Source organism: Bipolaris victoriae, assembly GCF_000527765.1.
Source record: "Bipolaris victoriae FI3 unplaced genomic scaffold scaffold_59, whole genome shotgun sequence".
Taxonomy (NCBI): domain Eukaryota; kingdom Fungi; phylum Ascomycota; class Dothideomycetes; order Pleosporales; family Pleosporaceae; genus Bipolaris; species Bipolaris victoriae.
Genome location: NW_014575333.1, coordinates 100682 through 120864, shown reverse-complemented (window position 1 = coordinate 120864; position 20183 = coordinate 100682). Strand labels below are relative to the sequence as shown.

Genomic DNA, 20183 nt, shown 5'->3' with positions numbered 1-20183 from the left:
CATCGGTAGTAGCTCGGCGCGTCAAGTTTGCACCAGCGGTACGTCATAGTCGCCGATTTCCGTGTCACACCCGCAAGTACCCGGTCCTTGGGACAAGACGGCCCCTAAATAAATTTCAAAAAAAGGGAAAATATTCAATACAATAAGAGATAATGCCAAAAAAAATCTCCGTTTTGAGGCATACCAAACATCGTTCCATGGTGACAATCATGTTGTCTAGTCGCCTGTCCCAATTGCCTTCTGGCGTCAGGGAACTAGTGTCTATAGCCTCGAGAACGGGTGTCTCACAAGTAGTACCATCATGTCGGGCTGGTGGTGCTCTGGTAAGTGGAAAGAGCTTGGAGCAGAAAAGACAGATTACGATGGAGCAATTGAACCAAGACAAAGACAGTATGCATCAACCGCTCTTACATTACAACTATCTACTCCCGTCATCGAGACTGACAAACATATATCTAGGCCGAGAACGTGTAGTCATTCTTGGGTCAGGATGGGCAGGCTTCACCGTTGCCCGCGCTCTTGACCCCTCAAAGTATCAAACTATTGTAGTTTCTCCCCGGTCATACTTTGCCTTTACCCCTCTGCTTGCTTCTACAGCAGTAGGCACACTGGAATTCAGAACTGCACTAGAACCTGTCCGGAGCCGAAGGACCAAAGTGGAATTTCTGCAGGGCTGGGCTGATGATGTGGATTTCAAGAATCGAACCATTACTATTGAAGAGGCGGTCGATGATCCGAAGCAAGGTGTGGCGCTGACGACTGACCGACACGCGGGAAAGACTGCAGAGCAGAGGGCTCTTGAGAAGAAGCAGGAGACCAAAGAGGGCAAAATGTTCGATGTGAACTACGACAAGTTGATCGTTACCGTGGGCTGCTACAGCCAGACATTTGGCACACCGGGTGTCAAGGAACATGCCTTCTTCCTCAAAGATGTGGGCGACGCACGCAGAATCCGAAACCGCATTCTAGCCTGCTTCGAAGGCGCTGCTCTTCCTACCACTCCTGTGGACATGAAGCGTCAACTACTAAACTTTGCCGTTGTAGGTGGCGGACCAACCGGCATCGAGTTCAGCGCCGAACTCCACGACCTGATTAATGAAGACTTGAAGAAGCTATACCCAGAACTCATCAAGTATCACAAGATCACCGTTTACGACGTAGCCGAAAAAGTTCTCCCCATGTTCGACAAGAAACTAGCCGACTATGCCATGCAAAAGTTCAAGCGCGAAGGCATCGACATCAAGACGAGTCATCACGTCGAGGAGCTGCGTGCCGGAGCACCCGTGAAAACGAGTAACTCGGGAAAAGTCCAAGACTCGCACCTATATACTCTCAAGGTCAAAGAACAAGGCGAAATCGGCGTGGGCATGTGTGTATGGAGTACGTCCTTCCTTCCCTACCCTCTCATAGAAGCCCCTTTTACTAACAAATTCCCCTTCTCCAAATAGGCACAGGCCTAATGCAAAACCCCTTCGTCCACACCGCGCTCTCCAGCGTCCGCTCCGCCCCTTCCAACCTCATAACCCCTTCTCCCTCATCCTCTTCACCCTCCTCCGTCCAATGGACCGTAAAAAAAGACCCAAAAACCGGTTCCATAGTAACAGACTCCCATCTCCGCGTTAAACTCGTTCCCGCCGATTCATCTCCCTCTTCTTCCTCTTCTTCATCCCCAGAACCCTCATCTTCCGCTTCCGCGTCAGAAAAAACAGAAGCAATACACCCAGACGTCTTCGCCCTAGGCGACTGCGGCACAATCGATGCAACAAACTATCCCGCCACCGCGCAAGTCGCAAGCCAGAAAGCCGTCTGGCTCGCCAAACAACTGAATAAATCGTCAACCCTACAAAGTTCAGCAAAGGGCTTCACGTACCGCGATCTAGGCACGCTGGCCTACATTGGTAATTGGAATGCACTGTTCCAGGGCGGCGGCAAGTGGGGAGGCAGATTACAAGGGTATGTAGCGTGGATTATCTGGCGGGGAGCGTATATCACGCGAACGGTGAGTTTGCGGAATAAAGTGCTTGTGCCTGTGTATTGGGTTGTGAATTGGGTGTTTGGGCGGGATATAAGTCGATTTTGAAAGTCCCTGTCCTGGTCAATGTAAAATGCTCAAGGAGAAGAAGAAGAAGAAGAAGAAGACAAAAACGGAACAAATTCAATGTTTGCATACAACAACCGGGTATCCCTAAAATCCACTTGAAAAAACAAACAAACGCCAACATGACCGTTTGAAACCCCACAAAACACAAAGCACACATCTTCACTTCCCCCCCAAATACCCCACCACATCCCCCGCCCTCTCCAACCGCGCCCTCGTCTCAGGCAACCCCTTATTCAAAGCCTGCAACCCCTCAACCGCCCTCTCCCAATTCCTCTGCACCTCCTCCTGTCTCACCCCCTTCTCCACACCCGCCACATCACCTTGCCCAACCTTCCCAACCCTCTCCTCAAGCACCCCCCACATCTCCCGCCCCTCCCCCTCCTCCCTCTCAAACCTCTCTTCAAAAGCCTTGGCCGCAACCCCCGGCGTAACCCTCCTATGCTGACTAATCTTGGCAACAAGCGCATCGCGCCTCGCAACCGCATCTCCCAGCCTAGTCCTCAGTTTCTCATCAAACGCCTCAAACTCTTCTCTTTCCACCGCCGTCTCCGCCTCTCTGCCTTGTACATCCATGGCATCAGCGTCAGCGTCAGCGTCGCCGATGATGTCAATCCCGTTTATGCTAATGTTTTGTCGCATGCCGCGTAGTACCTGTGCTACGAACGCGTCGACGAGGTCTTCGACGCTGCGGCGGAGGTCGTCGGGTTCGGCAGGGGCAGAGGGTACGGGAGGGAGGTGCAGGTCGAGTTTTTGGCGGGCGGCGGTCCGGATTTGCGATGTGAGGTAGATGAGGTCTGAGGGGGATTGGAGTTCGATTTTGCGGTGCGACGAGTCCATGGTGAGGAGTGGGACTCGATTTGTTGTGGGATGATGGGGGGGTTGGTAGAAAAGGGGAAAGAGCGTTCTTCGTATAATCTTGGAAAGAGGGCGCTCGCTTTGTTTCGCTTGGGAAAGGTGTGGTTTTTTGCTGGAGAAGAAACGTTTGCAGACTTGTTGTGTTTTTTTCGTGATGTTGTTTGTTTGGCGGTCGGCGGAATATGGATCGCGCTGCGCGACGTTTTGCGGCGGCCACGCTCTAATCGATAAGGGAGACCGGGGGTGCCGAGGTGTGGGGCCAATGCACCCTGAATCCCCATGTGCTGTACGGAGTGAGACAGCATAGCGGACGCACCTGGACAGTTCAAGTATACACAAATGTTTGATTTATAAATGCTTATTTATATTCTTCGAGTTTATAAATGTCTCATTGACAATGAGTGAAGCATCCTGTAACACCGTGACCCAATCCCTCATGTAGTATGCACCCCCAGCGCCTACAACAGTGCCAAACGCCATGCCATTCCAATGTCAACATAATCCCAATAACGCATTGTCAAACAAAATAATGCCAGAACATATATGTACCAAATCCACCCGATTATCACCATCAACATTCAACCCCAAACCTCAGTATGGTGTTGTTGTCACAGCCTCGCGAGTTACCGTGCAGCTGAGAGCATGCTTATGACGGAAACATGTTCTTGACCTCCTCGTCTGTGAGTATGATATCCTGAACAGGATCCTGGCGACACTCGAGGTCATCAAAGTGGTAATCGGCGTAGGACGGAAGGAAGATTTCTGGATACACAGACAGAGGCAGTTAGCGACACATTCACAGCTAATTGCTTCGATGCAAGCGTTTCTGCAGTGTTGAAAGAGAGTGGCATACCCTGGTTCCAATCAAATCCCTGGCTAGCCTTCACGCATGTAATCTGCGGGATGTTAGCTGTCGTCCTGCTTGAAACACGACACAACTGTAGTTGCAGAATGCGGGCCCATACCAAACGAGGACATTCCTCCTCTCCAACATTAATCACCGTATGCTCTGCCTTGGAGAATGTCGCACTCATCAAACTCTCTCTCCGCCTCATGCTGCTCGCCGACTGCGGGCTGTTGGACGGCGATGACGAAGCGGAGCTGCCGTAGGAGCCATAGGAGAAGCGGTTCTCAGTCGGGGTAAACTGGTAGTTGCGAGAATGAGAAGCGTAGCTGGGAGTGCTGGGTGTAGAAGCACTCGAGGACGAGGATGAGTCGACCGAGTGTCGGGAGGCAGCCGGGTGCTTGCCCTTGCGCCGGGGGATAGCAATAGCATTGGATGACGAAGGCATGTTTGGGGGATCCCAGTAGTAAGACGAGAGATATAGCCGTAACACCCGATAGAAAGGGACAGTAGCAATTGTTAGCAAAGAGACGCCCAAGGTATGCGCACAATCATGGAAAGAGAGAGTGGTTGCGAGTGTGTGAGGGAGAAGGAAGAAGGAAAGCACAGGCAAGGTGGACGAGTGTGGAGCGACTTGGTAGTCGACGCAGCCTTGTGTCTGACTCCGCCAACCATACGGCGATGAGACGTGGCAGGCGGCCAATCAGACGGCACCACCTTGCTTCCGCCTGACGATCGGTCCGGGGCAGCAGCAGCAGCGGCGGCGCAGGCGTGGACGTGTGACAGGCACCCGTGCTTGGTGCATGAGGAGCGCATGAGGAGCACACTCATCAGGGTAGCGCCATGCAACTGCAACTTCACCTTGGACCTTTGGCTCCAGTCCTTATCTCTTATCAACAACATCCACCCTCATGTCCGCCGTAGACAACACCCTGCCACCGTCGGCCATGTGGCCCGCTAGGTGACGTAGCGTGTATGCAAGGTCCGTGGACACCCTATGGCCCGTTATCGGCCCACCACCAGGTGCTCCGACATTACATCGACCGACGGCTTGACGACGCCAATGTCCATCTAGTAGTTAGTAGTCGGCTCTGAGTCACCCCGTCATCCATGTGCCAACGACAGTCATCTCGACTAACAAACAAGAGCCCTTGCAGCTCAATTGCATTAAACAACAGCGCATTGGAAACTACGCTGGCCTGACACCATGGTATTTCGTATCGTACATCTGGATATCGCTCGCGCAATTAAAAAACAAACAAAATAAAAACAAGGAAAAATCCATCAAGTCGGTCCTGCCGAAACCCAAACCATGGACTCAAGTTCTACAAACACTACTGACAAGAAAAAAAAATATTCCTTTCGGGTACCCGGACTCCCTTCGGTGCCATCCCACGAAGCGTGTGCAACATGCGTATTAGTAGCGAGAGACTATGAAGGTGTAGGAATCTGTGGAAAAGAAAACACGCACGCAAGGCTGCTTGCAAATGCCGCCCTTTCAAAAACATAACAAAACAAAACAAAGACTACAGCGACCCTCCACAACAAAGTGGCTGATCAAAACCGCCCAAGCTGACGATACGGCACGACGCGTCGGCATCACAGAGGGTATCCTCCAAAAAGCGCACAATCGACTCCTGGACTCCGGCGCCGAGATGCTGATCAATGGGTTTCGTAGACATGGGAAATGTACTCCGACGAGGGCGAAAAGGAGAGCATAAGGATGAGGTGGTTTGGGTGGGGGCGTCAAACAGCGGGGAATACGTAGTGGCAATCGGGGGTATCGTACATGGTTCGTGACATGTGTCGCCCGGGGAGAAGACGAGTCTACCATCCCTTCTTTCGGGCGAAACGCTTGTTGAGGAGGACCAGGACCTTGCTCACGTTGAACTGGACATATTCCAAGTCCAAGTCCTCCTGATTATCTTTCTGCATCTCCAACAGATCGTCCAGCTTGAGATCCAACTCGAGCAGACCGCGGTTGCGGCCCTTGTAGTGGAGCGAAATGACAAACGTACCGGGCAGCGGGCTCGTGAAGTTGAAGTAGATGTTGGCTCTCCTATTCTCCGGAACATTGCTCTTCTGGATTACGCCCTCTCGTTCAAGCTGCTGGTGCGTGAACTTGTACGGGCCCAGGACTTGATGCTTTTGCTGCTTCCTCGTCTTGCCCTCAGACTGACTGCGTACGTTGTGGAGATATGACTTGTACGTGTCAAGCTGGCTGACCAGGAAGCCATTGTGATCGCGGATGGTGCGGAAAACCTCCTCGAGCTTCCTTGTCTCTTCAATCACCTTGTCCTTCATCGAACCCAGGTGGACAAGTTCTTGTTCGACTTCGTCCCGGAGCAGAGAAAACCCGTCTTCCTTGTCAATCACACCAGATTCTTGCAACTGGCTCAAGAGCTCCATGCTGCGGATGCCCTTCTTGACCATGACTGAATCGTTCTTTGTCGTGGCGGCTGCCTCGGCAATCTTGTCCAGTCGCAATGGTCGTCGTGTGATTGATGTGTTTGCAGGCAGCGAACGGAGAATCATGACAAATGTTGATTTGGCCTCCATGAAGAAGATTTCCTCTTGCGTAATGTCGAGCGCAGCTGTGAGGTCGTCAAGAGGCGTCTCCCACTTGCTGAACAGTGGAAGATTGATGGCTCGGTTCTCCTTTCGTGGAAGCTGAGCAGGTGCTGGTCCCAGCTCTTGAAGAATCACACCCAAGTGCGAGCTATCCTCTTTTGCCTGTAAATGGTTAGCATGGGAACAGCCGCTGCCACAATCATCGCAAACTTACGAGTTCTGCTGCATGTCGCTCCAAGAGCGAGTGTGTTGCATACACTTCATTAAGTGTAATAGATAGTTCAAGATCCTTCTTCGACAATGCAACATAGTTATCCATTTCCAAGGTGTCGTAGAAATCTTGGACTTCGCACAGATCAAGCAAGAACTTGTTGATGCGCTCCTTGTTTTGGTGGATAAAAGGCTGCAATTTAACCATGTACGGTTCCTTTGCGTACGAAGGCTTGTTTGCAAGGTTCTGCAGCATCTTTGCAATGTATGTAAGCGTTCGCTTGGGGTTCTCCGCTGGCAGAACATCAATGAGCATGTATGATCTAGGAGTAACAATGGCAGGGTTAATAAAACGCAAGAAAAAGAAGCCACCAATGAGCGTGCAAATCGTCTGATCCTGGGCGTCAGGATACTTTCGTCTTGACAAACTTCGAATCTGCTTGCAAATCCACCGGATGCCGTACGGTGTCTCTTCGAGACCTTTGATAATGGTTGTGAGGAAATTGTTGGCAATCTCCATGAGCATGTTTACTCGAGGTTGGATGATGTTCTGCACCGTCTCGTTCTCGGCAGCTTCTTCTGCCGTAACGCCCTTTGGCATATCCGGGGGCAGAGTTCCTTGGAGTTCGCGTTCAGTGACCATTTTCTCGTAAACCTTCAGGGGGTTAATCTCCAGGTCCAGATCCTTGAGCTCAATAAGCGAGTTGATGCTGTCCTGCAGGACTACCTTGAGGTAGCTCTGACCAGGTCCTCTCCGGGTGTACGTGGTCATCATGCGCGAGACGGGGGTGTTTGCGCGCAGGAGCGAACTATAGTCTGGGGTATTGTCAAACTGGTATGTAAGAACAGACTATAGCATGGTTAGTTATGATCTACCAGAGTCATGTTGCGCAACGTACCTGAAACATGGTCAAGAGCAAATGCTCTTCTCGGCTCTCGTACTGGTTTCCGTAAATTGTGAACATGACTGTCTGCAGTAGCGCATCAATCTCGGCCATGGAGACGAGGCGACACAAGTGCGCAATGTGCCGGGGTTCGGACTGGAGCAAAAATAGCAGGTTGCCATATTTTTGTGTCTTTTCGTCGTTTGGGAAAAATCCTTCTTGGAGTTCAAGGCCGTCTGCGAGATGGTCTGCGACTTCGTTTTGCTGCGCGTATCGTCAGTATCAAGCACGTATACAAGGAAAACCATGGAGACGCACCTCCTCCAGCGCCATGCGATTCTGGATGAGGAGTGCTATCCGCGAGTCGAGATATCGCACATCCTTTTCCAGAACGAAATTCTTCTTGGACTGGGATGAAATCTTTGCCTTTAATTCGCGCAATACCTTCTGTGCTGCTACGAGTTAGCCGGCGAACCAAGACGGAAAGACTTGAACATGGCAGACATACCTCGAGCCAGGTCATCCTCAATCTCCAGCTCCTTGTCTTTTGCCGACATGGACAGATACAGTGCCGTGACCGAGTAGCGCTTGGATTGGCGCACTGAGCGCGAGCCATCGTGCGACGACATTGTGTTCTGGCGCGAGACGGGTATGAAGGACGATGACGACGACGTCGATGCCCGCGAGGGGGCATGTAGCATGGAGACAGCCATGCTGAGCGTCGCCTGGGAGAGAGGGGGTTTGGGGTGCGGTCAGGGCCAGAAAGGGAGGGTGTGTGTTGCGGCGCTAGCGAAATAGCAAAAGCGTGGGAGCAAAGGGGAGGTTTTGTTTGTGCGCCACGCTGGTCCAAGGCCGTGGGCCGGCGTCTGCGGTGGAATTGCAGCGGGAGGGCCCGTCCAGCGAGTCGGCGGCAGCAGGGCTCGGCGATTAATTAGGAGGCAGTGGTGTGGCAGCGAAGGGCGACAAAGGTACAATTATCGGAGAAAGGAGGGGGGAGACGGCGAGGAACAGGCTGCGAGGACTAGTTTACGTGAGATGGGCGTTGGAAAGCGGCGGTGGAGGGCTGGCGAATGGAAGGGCGAGGGAGCCCGAGACGCGAAATGGTGCGGGGGAGCTCAGACGGTGAGTGGTGGACAGAGGTGCAGCTGCGACATTCCAGAAGAGCGACGGCGCGGTGGTGGGCCTGGGCGTAGTATGCTCTGGAGCGAGGGGGGTGAAGTGAAGGCGGCCGACGACGGGTGGACAGGGACGTGTGGCGTGTGCGAGAGTGTGGGTGTGTATGTGTATGTGTGGGTGCGGGAGAGAGGGAGACGGCGGAGGGAGTAGTAAGAGAGAAGGCGCGCGCACACACAGACACAGACACAAGAGAATAGCGAGGGTGGAGTCGAGTGCAGAGTGGGGAGTCGAGGGGGAGGGGTGTGTGAGAGGGAGGGTGTGTGTGTGGGTGGAGTGGGTGTACAGGGTGATGGTCGGGTAGTTGGTGTGGGTGTGGATGTGGGTGTGTGTGTTGCAGGGCGGCTTTTGCAGGTCAAGGACAGCGGGCAGGAGCGATGGATGGGCGGGAAGGAGCAGATGTTTCAGTCGCTCGAGTCGGCATGGGCTGGGTGATGACAAGTGGGCCAGGGCTTTGGGTGTGTGGAGAGCATGCACGAGGCCGCAGCGCAAGTGGGACGGACGGGCGGCCGGCCAAAGGGGTGGCGCTTGTGGATATAGAGACAAGATGAAGAGAGACAGAAAGGACTCTTTGTGCTGGACGCAGCAACTGTTGAGGCCAAAGTCTGGGAGCTAGGGAGAGCTTCACAAGGGGCCATGGCGGCAGGGCATCCATCGTCTGCACGCCCCTTGAGCGCACAACAGGGCCATTCTGAAACTCTGGTCACCTGCGCTCAATTTCCCCTAAACCCCGGCCCTCTGCGCCCAAAGCGGCCAAGGCCCTCTCCAAGCGACGCCTCTCGTTCCTGGCTAGCAGCACTAGCGAGCCGACAAGCCCACACCACCACCACACCCTCATCACCAACTACTGCACTAACTGCACTACCGCACCCCCACCCACCAACATCCTCGCCCGTCATTTTGACTTTCGGCCTCTGTCCGTCAGCTGTCAAGGAACGAGTGGGCTCTGCGCCGACGTTTGTTGTTGTTGCTGCACCTCCTCCTAGTACTTACTTACTATACACATACTTTGTCCACTAATCCTACCTACTACTTACTTACAGTACTTACTTACTTACTAACTAACTAACTACATACTGCCGCTGCCGCTGATCCGTCTCACGCGCCCTCTGTGCGTGGCCCCAGGTTCATGCATCTATCTGAGGCATTGCCCGACTGAGAAACATGCTTACCCACACGCGCCCTGTTTTGGCGTCCAGTCCACGGCAATGCTGCGGCACCATCTGTGGAGGTGGCTACCGCGTCCCGACTGACAGTCTTCCAAGGGTCGTCGCACACGCTGCCGCTGCATGCGTTCTCGCACTCCCACGCCCAAGGTGCCAACATCAGCTAGCCTACTGGCCCCTCGCTATGACCCGACGCCAAACCATCCTGCTTACTTGCCTGCTTGCCCGCTCAGCTCACCTCTGTGTCCCGCCCAGATCCGCGACAAACACCGAACCTTTGTCGTGACACCTGGTGATAAACCATGCTGTCACCGATCGACCCGGCATCTTGATTCAATTCTTTTCGGTCCGATGCACATCTTAACATCTCATCAAGGAGAAACGCGCGTGCCACTACTACCACCACCACCACCTCCACAAAAATCTTACACGAACACCAAGTCTTGCCGTCCGACTGACTGACTGACTGACTGACTGACTGTCATGGCCTAGCCCGTACCACATTCCCGCGACCAATACCACTGCGCCACTTGATTGCGACCAGCGGGCACAAGCTACCAAACCCGCTACGTGCCGACTACATACAGTAGTGTCGCCGCCATCCATGTCTGTACATGCCGACATATGTACATCCGTCTCAAGCATTGTCTGCCAACCTGCCCGATTGCCGGAGCCGCGCCATCACAACATGCATATGCATCTGGCCTTAAAATTACATAGTATAGAGCTCGGCATCGCGGCGCTGGCCAAGCAAGCAGCCTTTTGCGAACCATGGGTCCAGTCTAGAGAGATAAACTCAAGGAAAAAATGATCCCGAAAGCCAATCCAAGCGACGTTTGTGGCACCTCCAATCACCGCCTTCCGTTTTTTGCTAACCGCTATCAAGCCAAATACGTGCTGCGCCCTGCCGACAATAGTATGTATACACGCGTTTATAATGACCACCATGAACAGCGCAAAGAAAAAACCATCGTGAATAAAATAAAATGAAATGAATAAACAACAATCATAAGGGTCATAACAAACATCATTTTTATAAAAGAGGAAAACTCCCCCGCCTGCAAGCCAAACCATGACGCCATGAACACCCACCGCAAAACAAAATACGTGCCAGCCCAAACGGTGATCGGAACAACTCCACACTTGGCCTTGCTTCGGTCAGACTGGGGGGTGGAGGGGAGAGGGGGAGGGGTGTGGGTGGGTGGACGAGCAAGGGCACAGGCACCCAAGCTTGCTGAGTGCGTGCGTGCCAAAAGCGAGCTCGTGGAGGGGGGGATGGTCGTTCTCAGCACATGCTGCAGCACACACAGCCTGTACCTGGGCCCGTGCGCCGCACCCAAAAAGAGCGCAAAGAGAGCGAAAGAGACCAGAAAGAGAGAGAGGAGAGAAAAAAACGAGTATTGGCGATCACCTGCGCCAAACCACTTACTTACTGCCCCCCACATTTTTTGGCCAACCTAACCCATCCACCACATCCTTTCCCACAAAAAAGGGCGCGCACCAGCGAGTCAGGCGTATTAACGCACCACGGCTGCAAGGAGCACGTTCAGCCCGAAATAACTGTGTTTTGCGCCTCTAGCGTTAGCCTTTGAACCTTTTCTTGATCTTGTTGTTTGTGGTTGGTTTTTTTGCTTGGCATCTCTCATTTATTTCCCTTTTTTTCTCTTCCCACGGCAACGCCCTCAGGGAACGGTTCGGTCGACCAGTAGCGTGGGGATATAGTATATGCGCGCACACGCACGCGCTTGCGCGTATATCGTATGTCTTCTATGCGAACTGGTTCCACCGGATAAAAAGATAGGCAAAGACGCATTTTCCGTGTGTTTGGTTCTGCCACTTTGAAGGCTCATGTACGCACACACCCACGCGTGCGCGCGCGCATATACACACCCCGTCTTTTATTGCTCATGGAATCTCCCGTTGGGTTCGGGGTTGCGAGCGAGAGGGGGGCAGGGCAGACGAGACTGGGTTCCTGGCACTAGGCTGTGTTTTGTGCGGACGTTGGGCGAAAAAGAAATAAAACTCCCCGCGAACCTTGGATCCATGTAGCCCTTGCCCGCTGCACCCCCCATGTCGACATGTGACGACATCATTTGCGCGCCGTACAATGGGCCGTGTACGTAGGGTACTCCGATAGACTTTTTGCGAAAGAGGGAAACAAAAAGGGAAGAGAGAGAGAGAGAGAGAGAGATAAAAGACCACTTACACCGATGCTGCAGCCTTCCATTCCTGAAGCGACAAGAAACGCTGTATCTCGGGTGCCGAAGAGATAATCTTGAGCTCCACCCCGACGATAAGCACGATAACGACCAGACGCCCCAGTAGGCTCGGCACTATAGTAAACGCCAGCAGAGGCACCGCCAATATCAGCGGGAACCACACGGCTGCTGACTGATGATGCCCGGCCCCTTGTTCGCCCGCCGCTGCCATTGTTGCCGTCGTCGAAGTAGTAGTAGTAGCCGCCGCCGAGCCCGGCACGGTGACAAGGTCAGACGCGCGCTCCAGAAAGCGACTCTCTGCATAATCAATCGGCTCGTGCTCATCCATCCACTCACGATATCGCGCCACATCGTCTTCCCCGGCTGGACGGAGCTTGCTCGACACATCGCCGAAAGAGGACAGAGCTTTATCTGCGATTCAAGTTAGTAAATGACACTAAGAGAAACCCTCTTCTTTGCGTGTATATAAAAATAAGCTGTCAACGACGATCTTTCTCTTATCCTGTCTCTCATGTACCCCATCTTGTCATGCTGAAAATGTAACAAGCTTATTTTTCCATGATGTAACATGCACATATTCCTGGCAATGCAACTGCAACTTACTGTACTGTTCCAGTTTCTGGAATATGCGACCCAGCAGCTCGGTTCTCTTGAAGTGCGACTCGCCGCCGTACCGCGCGTCGTTTCGTCGAGACGCAGGATACGCGTGGCCTGAGGGATCCTTGGGCGACATTTGCGCAATGCATCGGTCCAGCGTACGCAGCTCTTCTTCAAGCTCGCTCATCTCGTCTTGTAGGTGCAACAGCACCCGGTGATTTAGGTGCTCAAACTTACGGTACACGGGTACGAGGTTGACTTCCCGTGCTGTCTCACCTTGCGAGGGTGCGCTGAGTTCGTTCGCCAGAAGCTCATAGCCTGTTAGAGCCGGCTTGGTCTGAGTAGATGCCGGGCCGTGTTGCTGATAAGGTTGCGCTTGGGCTGGATGAGGTGAGAACGGCTGTGGTATCTGTTTGACCAGACTGTGTGGATATGCGTGAGCGACTTCTGGGGATTGGTGTGGTGCATAGCCAATGGCCAATGGGGCTGGAAACGTGTGTATAGGCGACCAACCCTGTGGTGAGTTTGCTGCACCGTTGCTTATAACTGATGGAGATCCGCCAGAGTATACCTGAGGACTGTACATGGGCGTAGGTGGATAGACCTGGCCGGGTGTACCTCCATTGAATTGGAATCCCTTTTGTGGTTTGGGGTTCTTCAATATGTGATTGGCTAGCTCTCGCTCCTGTTGCTTTAGGCGTCTGGCATGAAGGTCGCTACCGCGGGATGATGTAGATGGCGCCCGGGGTGGAGAAACCTTATTTGTGACCTTTTTAGACTTTTTAGACAACTTAACGCTGGGTTTGGCCTCTTCTTCACTTTCCGTACAACTACCTTCACTCTCTCCGCTCTGGGCGACTGTCTCTTCGTCTTCATCCCTAGGCCCATGCACAAAGCTGCTAGCATATAGTGGCTTTTTGAACTTGCGAAACTCTTGATGAGGAAGCTGAGACACCATTGGGCTGGATTTTTGTTCTAATGTTTGTGAAGGGATTTCTAATCCATTGGAATCTGTTCCTGCTGCGGATGGGTGCTTATCGCTCAAGTTGGAGTCAGTCAGAGGCGGGGAGGGCAAAAAGGAAGGAGCACTGATCGACGGAACGAAGCCCTGCAGGTATGCCGTTGTAGGATTCTCAGTGTCATTATCCGGCTGGAGATACTTGAAGACATCTGATTCAGTGGCACTCATCATGGAACTAGTAGGACTTTGCCTCTCCGTAGTCATCTCGTATTGGTATGGGTAGCCGTCGTCCTCGCGGGATTTCTGCGTCACTGTTGAGTTACTTCCACTGGAATTGCTCGATTGCTGTGACACGCTCGAGGCTGACGATGGTTCGGACAGTTCGGCGAGCTTCCCACCGTGGCGGTGGAGAGAGCTATGTTTACGTTGTACGCGTGAGCGACCTGCAGCACTGTCTTCTGTGTGTCGCCGACGAAGCGCTCTGGGCTGACCTGTAGAGCTGACAATGGAACTTCCTCGACGTCTTGATTGCATGGTGGTCTTTTTCTCTCGTATTTGGCCGAGTCTGGGTATATATCCCACGGTACTTCCCTCTTCGTCCAACTCTTCTTGCCCGCCACGCAGCGTAGGTGACAATTCACCCTGGTGTGAGTCGCGTCTTAAAAGTTTCTTGAGAGTCGTGCGGGCTGCTTTGTTCTTCTTGTCGTCTTCGTTTTGCTCCTCGTTGTAAGACAGGGAGGAAGAGGGCGGGGAACCTTTGGTGCCCGAAGTGGTCCGGGATGGCCTGCGTCGAATGTGGGGTCCACTAGCAGCCACACCGACTTCTTTTTCTTGGAGGCTGTCGTAGTGATATTGGGGATCGTCTGTGGTAGGGTTGCGATGCCGTGAAGGGGACTGAGCGCCCTCGAATGATGAGGCCCGGTCCGACTACAAGACAGCACAATTCAGGTCAGTCTCAGTGGCCATCAGAGAGTTGGCTCGAGAAGGCATTGTTTCGTTATCAACGCACCATGCTAAGTAGTGCTTGCGAGGGTCAGCTGCCGTCAGCTAAGGTCGCGCTCGTGGCAATGTATCTGATATGTATATATTTTTTTTTGACAGTGAGTGGCCTGGTGGGCAAAAACCTGCCGAAGAGGGGATGGCACAGTGGGCAGCAGAGCAGTATGCGACTCCTTGCATGCTGGAGGGATCAGTAGTACATGTCGTGTGACGGAGGAAACTGAGACTGGTAAACTAAGCAAACGGTCTCTATAGTGGTACGGTTCGACGCCGGTGGCTCGTTGCAGCTGGTGTGCGCCATGACCATGGCGGTTTGTGGTATGTGGAAGACGAGGAGAGCGCACTCGAGGCTGAACGAGGCCACTATGAAAAATATTCGAGCCGGACAGTCACCGCCTTGCACATGCAGAGCAAGCAGGACGTCTTTCCGGTGTGGATCGGAAGTGCGCGGTGCTGCCCAATAGTGGTGGATAGAGGCCGTCAAGCGACTTGTCCCCACCACGTGGGCCCTATTGCCCGAAGCCGTGTCTTCAACTACGCTTCCTCCCTTCTGCTAAATCGATCGACGCGCATTCTGATGATGTACCCGTTCAGCCCAGCGGGCCAGTCACTAGTGTTTCTGCCGTCTTTTTTCTGGTAACCCAAGAGCATGCAACAAGCCCCTCAAGGCCACGTCAACAAACACCGGGATCCGCACACGAACACTATGGTTCTACCGCTGCCAGTGGATAGCCAAGCCGCACAGCTGCTCCGTTTCCGAGCTGGGGATCCCTGTCCTTGCTTGGCTCCACGCCTCAAACCCTCATGATTACGCCCAAAGTCTCGCATCTCCAAGGCGAGCAGATGTGGTGACATGGAAGTTATGCATTCCCTTTTTGCTTCGTTTCAACTTCGTGACGTGGAACATCCAAGTCTGTACATGCCGAGGCAGCTGTGTCCGAAGCTGGGGTCTGTTTCATTATCATACTCGCCATAATAAGCTGCTCTATTCTTATCAGCTTATCTATCCTTGCAAGTATGCACAATGGGCTCGCTGTGGCTTGATGTGGCGCGAATTAGAGGCAGTGGATGGCTAGCATACAATCGAGGTAGCCAGACAGCTCCGTTCCGCTAGCCTGTCATGCTCCATTCGTGACGCGAGTTCTTAGTTTGAAAATACCGGGTTTCATTGTGGCCATACATTGGTCGTCGTCGTCGCTTAGTTCCCGAGACAGCGAAAATACCGGAACGAGACATATCAAAATACCGTGACTAGAGTGATACCCACCGGTCAGTCGAGATTGCAATGATTTAGTCACTTCCACCAATCACCCAAGAACCTTGCCTCTCAACGTTGTCATCTGCAGCACTTCGTCCTTGGTCAGTCCATCACTCCTAATCTCACCCTTTTCTCCAGCCTTTCTCATCTCCCTATTACTCTCCACCCCTATGCCCTCGCCCCAACCCCAGTTCTCCTCGACCCATGTTACTGGCCACAGCAGCCATGTGCCTAGCACGCAAAACAGGGTAGCCCAAGCTTGCCAAATCCAGATCAGCACCCAGCCCCCGGGTGCAATGAAGCGTATCCATTGATCTACTTGGTAAAGATCGTCTTGTTTCTCAATCAGGTATTTACCCGTCGAAGGTGAGCGGCGTAGGCTGAGAACCGTGGTCAGACGGACCGGCGCGTAGTAAAAGGGCACTGCCCAGATGCGGAAGATTTGGAAGATTGTCACATAGAGCGTCAAGTTCGCTTCGTCGAATGCTACCAACAGAAATTAGTGCCTAGATCCGTATAAGCGGTATGGGATGTGCGACGCAACATACCGACGCTCTGCACCGTCAGATCAATTCTGGGGCTCATGATCTTGTACCAACGGTAGGTCGCGTCGACCAGCCATCGAGAGTTTGGCCCGCTCCATGTTCTACAGAACGGATGTGAGAAAGCTGCGTCTGGCGTGAAGTACTTCTCAATTGTTGCGCGCTGTAGAGAGGGCGGTGATTGTGTGAGGAGATGGATCACCGCCGGGATTTCCTTGACTGGCGATTTCACGTCAGCAAGAGCTGTAAACTTAGGAGTTGGAACAAACCTGGGTCTTCCATGTTGTCGATCAGCGTGCCGAGTAAAAGCGCCTATTGCGTGCTCGTCGGGAGGCGGCTGCTTTATGTACTTGCATCGCGCAACCTTTGGCGTGCTTTTCCATGTGAAGACGCGTTGATATGACGTCACATTTGTCACTGCATCACTTTGACACTTGTGGCACCATCGCAACCAAATCTGTGCGGCCGTAACTCTGCATTCATTATATCGATCGTAAACGTATCAAGGTATTTTTGTAATTACATAGACCATACAAGCATCCGTTAAATTTTCACCACGTCTATTGAGACCTGTACTGCTGGATCTCCGCCTCGGAGATCTGCCTCAGCTTGTTCACGTTTGGTGACTCGCCGCTCGCGATACCCTTGGCCAGCTCAATAAGCCCGCCGACTTGAGTCCTCTTGGATATGGCGTATTGAGCAGTGCTGGCCTTGACACGGATGATGCCAATGCGTGGGTCTTCTGGACCGCCGTCGTGCTTGCCGTCGCCGAGGTCGCCGATCCAGGCCTTGAGCGCTGGCGAGTAGTGCTTGCGGACAACCTCGCGATCAGTCTCAATGGTTGCATGGCCAGAGATGGAAGCCCATTCTCCGGAGTTGTTGATGAAGCCAATGTTGACCGACGCGTGTTCTTTCAGGTCATCTGTCTTGCCAGACTCAGTGTTGGTATGGAAGAGGAGATCGAAGCCGTGTCCTTCCTGTGCATTCGTTAGCGGTGCTACATCAATGGGTACTGCTTGTTGCTTACCTTGGCAGCAAGTGCCATTGCTCTCGAAGCCAAAAGATCGCTGTCAGCAACTTGTGTGGTCAAGAGGCAGAACTTGGTCTTGTCGACGAAGCTGAACAGATCCTCAACCTTCTCCTTCAGAGAAGGCTCCTCGAGGTTCTTCTGAGTGTAGGGGTCGGCAGTCTTGGAGCCGGTATCCGCATTGCTGAAGCCAGACATGTTAAAGGTAGTGTTGGAGAAGACGCGTTGAGAAGTAAGTGATTTGGATAGCTGTGAAGATGGCGTCAGCTTCTGTAAACACGACGTTCGTGGTAATCTTCGTGCAGCTGGTGCAGCACAACGATGAAGAAAGCGAGATGCAATCATACCTGAGTAAAGGACTATTGGGAGCAGGTGGTGTGGTGCAGGAGAGGTCCACGAGAAGGCACGACTATGTAGTGACAACGCTGTGGTGACGTCACATGGTCCCGTCGCGTTTACCCACCCCGCTGCTAGGTGGGGAGGAGCAATTAGACAGTTAACCGGATCTACTTTTGCGAAACAATGCTGGGCTTACCCAAAGGATCAGTGGTTGCGTCATGTCTCTTAGTAATGGTTCAGGTACGACAAAAGCGGTAGGCCAAAAAGGAACGTGGGCTTGAACATCACACCGGCGATCAGTCCAGCCAACTGCGAGCCGCATCATTTAGCGTGAGCTTAAGAATATCAGATAGTGGTATTGACCATCTAGATCTGCCGTGCGTCTAGAAGGAAAGTACCGTACCCCACGCCGTGACCCCGTCCAATGCCATGCTGGTATCCCATAAACAACAGCGGAGAATGTCCCGACCACAAGCTAAAAAGAAAGAATCGGGCTAGATCCCAGACTATACAGATGCCCCGGATATGTCACCCTTTTTTTGGAGGGACTAGATCCCTCATGACAGGCGGCACTTTGTGTGCTCTATGCGTCAGCGGCGGCTTCCTTGTCCTCGAGCGACGCCTTCTTGAGGTCTTCAGCAGCATCAGCGGCGGCATCCTTCTCTTGGGCAAGTTCAGCCTCTGCAGATGCATTGCCGTTGACCGCCTGATTCTTCTGGGCAGGCTTGCGCGCAGCGTCAGTGCTACCGCTAGCCTCTTCCTCCGCCTCTTCTGCTTCAAGACGCTCAATTTCCTTTTGTGCCTTGGCAATGTTCTGTCGTCTATGTTAGCTCTGTGACAGCAAGGTAGCTCGCAGGCAGACTTACCTCCTTGGTCTTGCGGTCTTGGTCCTCTTTCCAGTGCGCAAGCTTGGCCTTAAGCTTCTCGACGGTGGCAGGGACGTCTTCTTGGCTCGAGGGAGCCTCAACGCCAACCTTGGCCAATTCCTCAATGATGCCAATGTTGAGGTTGAACTTGGCAGGAGCAGAGCTGGCGCCGCCCTTCTTGCCCTTCTTTCCCTTCTTTCCGCCAGTGCCGACAAAGTAGCTCTCTTCCTCGGTATCCTTCTTGGAGATGCGCGTACCCTTCAAACCGGACTCGTCGACAGTGCGTTGAGCGGAAGCAGCAAACTTGCTCGCCGCAGTGGTCTCCTTGGGTGGAAGAGCGGATGGGTCGAAGTGACGGATCAAGCCTTCGGCAGCAATGATCTCGTCGCCGTAAGCAGGTGTGCTGGCCTCTTCGAGACGCTTGCTGGCAGCCTCCTTGCGCTTGCTTGCAACGTACTGGAGTTGCTCTTGACGCCTCTTCTCGAAGCGAATCTTGCGAGCCTCGGACTCGTATGTCTTGTATGCGCGCAGCTGCTGGAAGTATGCATCCTTGAGGTCTTTTCGTGCCTGGTACTTCTCTTGCTGCTCAGCGCGAGCCTTGTCCGTCTGCTCACGAAGCGTTCGCAGGTTCTTGAAGGCCTCGTCTTGCTCGGCCTTGAGAGCATCCAGCTCAGTCTGGAGCTTGGTGTACTTGTCGCTGAGGGCCTTGTTCTCGGGATCGTCCAGGAGCTTCTTCTGCTCAGCGATCTGGGCCTTGATGTCGTCAATCTTCTTCTGCTGAGCGTCGAAGCCGGAAAAGTTCTTGCGGGCCTTGTTAAGGGCGCTGATCTCGGCCAGGGCCTTCTTCTCATCCACCAGCTTCATCATGCCACCGTCGACTTGCTTCTGCAGACGTGCAATTTCCTGATCAACCTCCTCAACAGACTTGTAGTTCGACTTGCCCTTTGCGGTCTTGAGTTCGGCGAACTGCTGCTTAAGCTGGTCGTCGAGCTTCTTGATCTTTTCGAAAATGGCATTACGACCGGACTTGTTTCCTTGTTGTGTCTGGCGGATGGCGTTGAGCTCGGTCTTGAGCTCCTGCTGGCGTTTGGCATTGGGCGAGTCCTTGTTGTTCGGCTTTGCGTTATCGAGCTTAGCCTTGCAGGCGTTCTAGCAATAGTCAGTACCGGTTGTCAGACCCTTATGTCTGCATGTGATGCAGGTACCCGACGGTCCATCAGTGTCTATGTCAGCGGACTCGATCTACTTACCAGCTTCTCCTGAGCCGCAGCGTGCTCTTTCTCAAGCTTCGCAAGTTCCTCCTTGTACTTCTCCTCGTCAGGCTTGTCCGGCTTGACGATCTGCTGCTTGCCTTGCGGGGCAGAGCCATTGGCGGTGGCCTTCTGGGCGGCGGGGGGAGTTGCAACGTCGGCCATGTCTGCTATGCAGTCAATTGGATTGACGAGTTGACTGATGTAATGCGACGGTAGAGGAGAGTCTGCGCGAGTTGCGTTGACCACCAAAGGGTGAGGGTGGACAATAAGAGCGGTGGGGAGGACAACTATCAAAATCGAGGGTCTCGAGTGAACCGC

The 20183-nt window shown here is 53.2% G+C and overlaps 9 protein-coding genes across 9 annotated transcripts; 1 reads left to right on the top strand and 8 right to left on the bottom strand.

The window, feature by feature from the left end:
• Nucleotides 1-301: 301 nt before the first annotated feature.
• On the top strand, nucleotides 302-2080 carry COCVIDRAFT_27919 (hypothetical protein; the record flags this gene model as incomplete). The annotated part of the gene is made up of 3 exons (XM_014699663.1): nucleotides 302-323; nucleotides 460-1380; nucleotides 1449-2080. 3 exons carry the CDS (start codon nucleotides 302-304, stop codon nucleotides 2078-2080), a joined length of 1575 nt encoding a protein of 524 aa, XP_014555149.1.
• A 180-nt stretch (nucleotides 2081-2260) lies between these two features.
• COCVIDRAFT_103053 (hypothetical protein) lies at nucleotides 2261-2938 on the bottom strand (the record flags this gene model as incomplete). Its single annotated transcript, XM_014699662.1, has 1 exon — nucleotides 2261-2938. One exon carries the CDS (start codon nucleotides 2936-2938, stop codon nucleotides 2261-2263), a length of 678 nt encoding a protein of 225 aa, XP_014555148.1.
• Nucleotides 2939-3602: 664 nt separating this feature from the next.
• Nucleotides 3603-4248, bottom strand: COCVIDRAFT_103208 (hypothetical protein; the record flags this gene model as incomplete). The annotated part of the gene is made up of 3 exons (XM_014699661.1): nucleotides 3603-3718; nucleotides 3810-3852; nucleotides 3922-4248. 3 exons carry the CDS (start codon nucleotides 4246-4248, stop codon nucleotides 3603-3605), a joined length of 486 nt encoding a protein of 161 aa, XP_014555147.1.
• A 1050-nt stretch (nucleotides 4249-5298) lies between these two features.
• COCVIDRAFT_103111 (hypothetical protein) lies at nucleotides 5299-5634 on the bottom strand (the record flags this gene model as incomplete). The annotated part of the gene is made up of 1 exon (XM_014699660.1): nucleotides 5299-5634. The coding sequence occupies one exon, from the start codon at nucleotides 5632-5634 to the stop codon at nucleotides 5299-5301; it is 336 nt and encodes a 111-aa protein (XP_014555146.1).
• COCVIDRAFT_27916 (hypothetical protein) lies at nucleotides 5628-8178 on the bottom strand (the record flags this gene model as incomplete). The annotated part of the gene is made up of 5 exons (XM_014699659.1): nucleotides 5628-6533; nucleotides 6586-7431; nucleotides 7481-7729; nucleotides 7784-7917; nucleotides 7974-8178. The coding sequence occupies 5 exons, from the start codon at nucleotides 8176-8178 to the stop codon at nucleotides 5628-5630; spliced, it is 2340 nt and encodes a 779-aa protein (XP_014555145.1).
• An 815-nt stretch (nucleotides 8179-8993) lies between these two features.
• Nucleotides 8994-9293, bottom strand: COCVIDRAFT_103107 (hypothetical protein; the record flags this gene model as incomplete). Its single annotated transcript, XM_014699658.1, has 1 exon — nucleotides 8994-9293. One exon carries the CDS (start codon nucleotides 9291-9293, stop codon nucleotides 8994-8996), a length of 300 nt encoding a protein of 99 aa, XP_014555144.1.
• Nucleotides 9294-12006: 2713 nt separating this feature from the next.
• COCVIDRAFT_103207 (hypothetical protein) lies at nucleotides 12007-16690 on the bottom strand (the record flags this gene model as incomplete). Its single annotated transcript, XM_014699657.1, has 5 exons — nucleotides 12007-12434; nucleotides 12627-13833; nucleotides 14014-14508; nucleotides 15930-16324; nucleotides 16387-16690. Coding segments are annotated over 5 exons (2829 nt in total), but the record flags the coding sequence as incomplete, so codon positions are not given.
• Nucleotides 16691-16940: 250 nt separating this feature from the next.
• Nucleotides 16941-17605, bottom strand: COCVIDRAFT_39065 (hypothetical protein; the record flags this gene model as incomplete). The annotated part of the gene is made up of 2 exons (XM_014699656.1): nucleotides 16941-17357; nucleotides 17408-17605. The coding sequence occupies 2 exons, from the start codon at nucleotides 17603-17605 to the stop codon at nucleotides 16941-16943; spliced, it is 615 nt and encodes a 204-aa protein (XP_014555142.1).
• A 724-nt stretch (nucleotides 17606-18329) lies between these two features.
• Nucleotides 18330-20027, bottom strand: COCVIDRAFT_103058 (hypothetical protein; the record flags this gene model as incomplete). The annotated part of the gene is made up of 3 exons (XM_014699655.1): nucleotides 18330-18560; nucleotides 18613-19761; nucleotides 19863-20027. The coding sequence occupies 3 exons, from the start codon at nucleotides 20025-20027 to the stop codon at nucleotides 18330-18332; spliced, it is 1545 nt and encodes a 514-aa protein (XP_014555141.1).
• Between the last annotated feature and the right edge of the window lie 156 nt (nucleotides 20028-20183).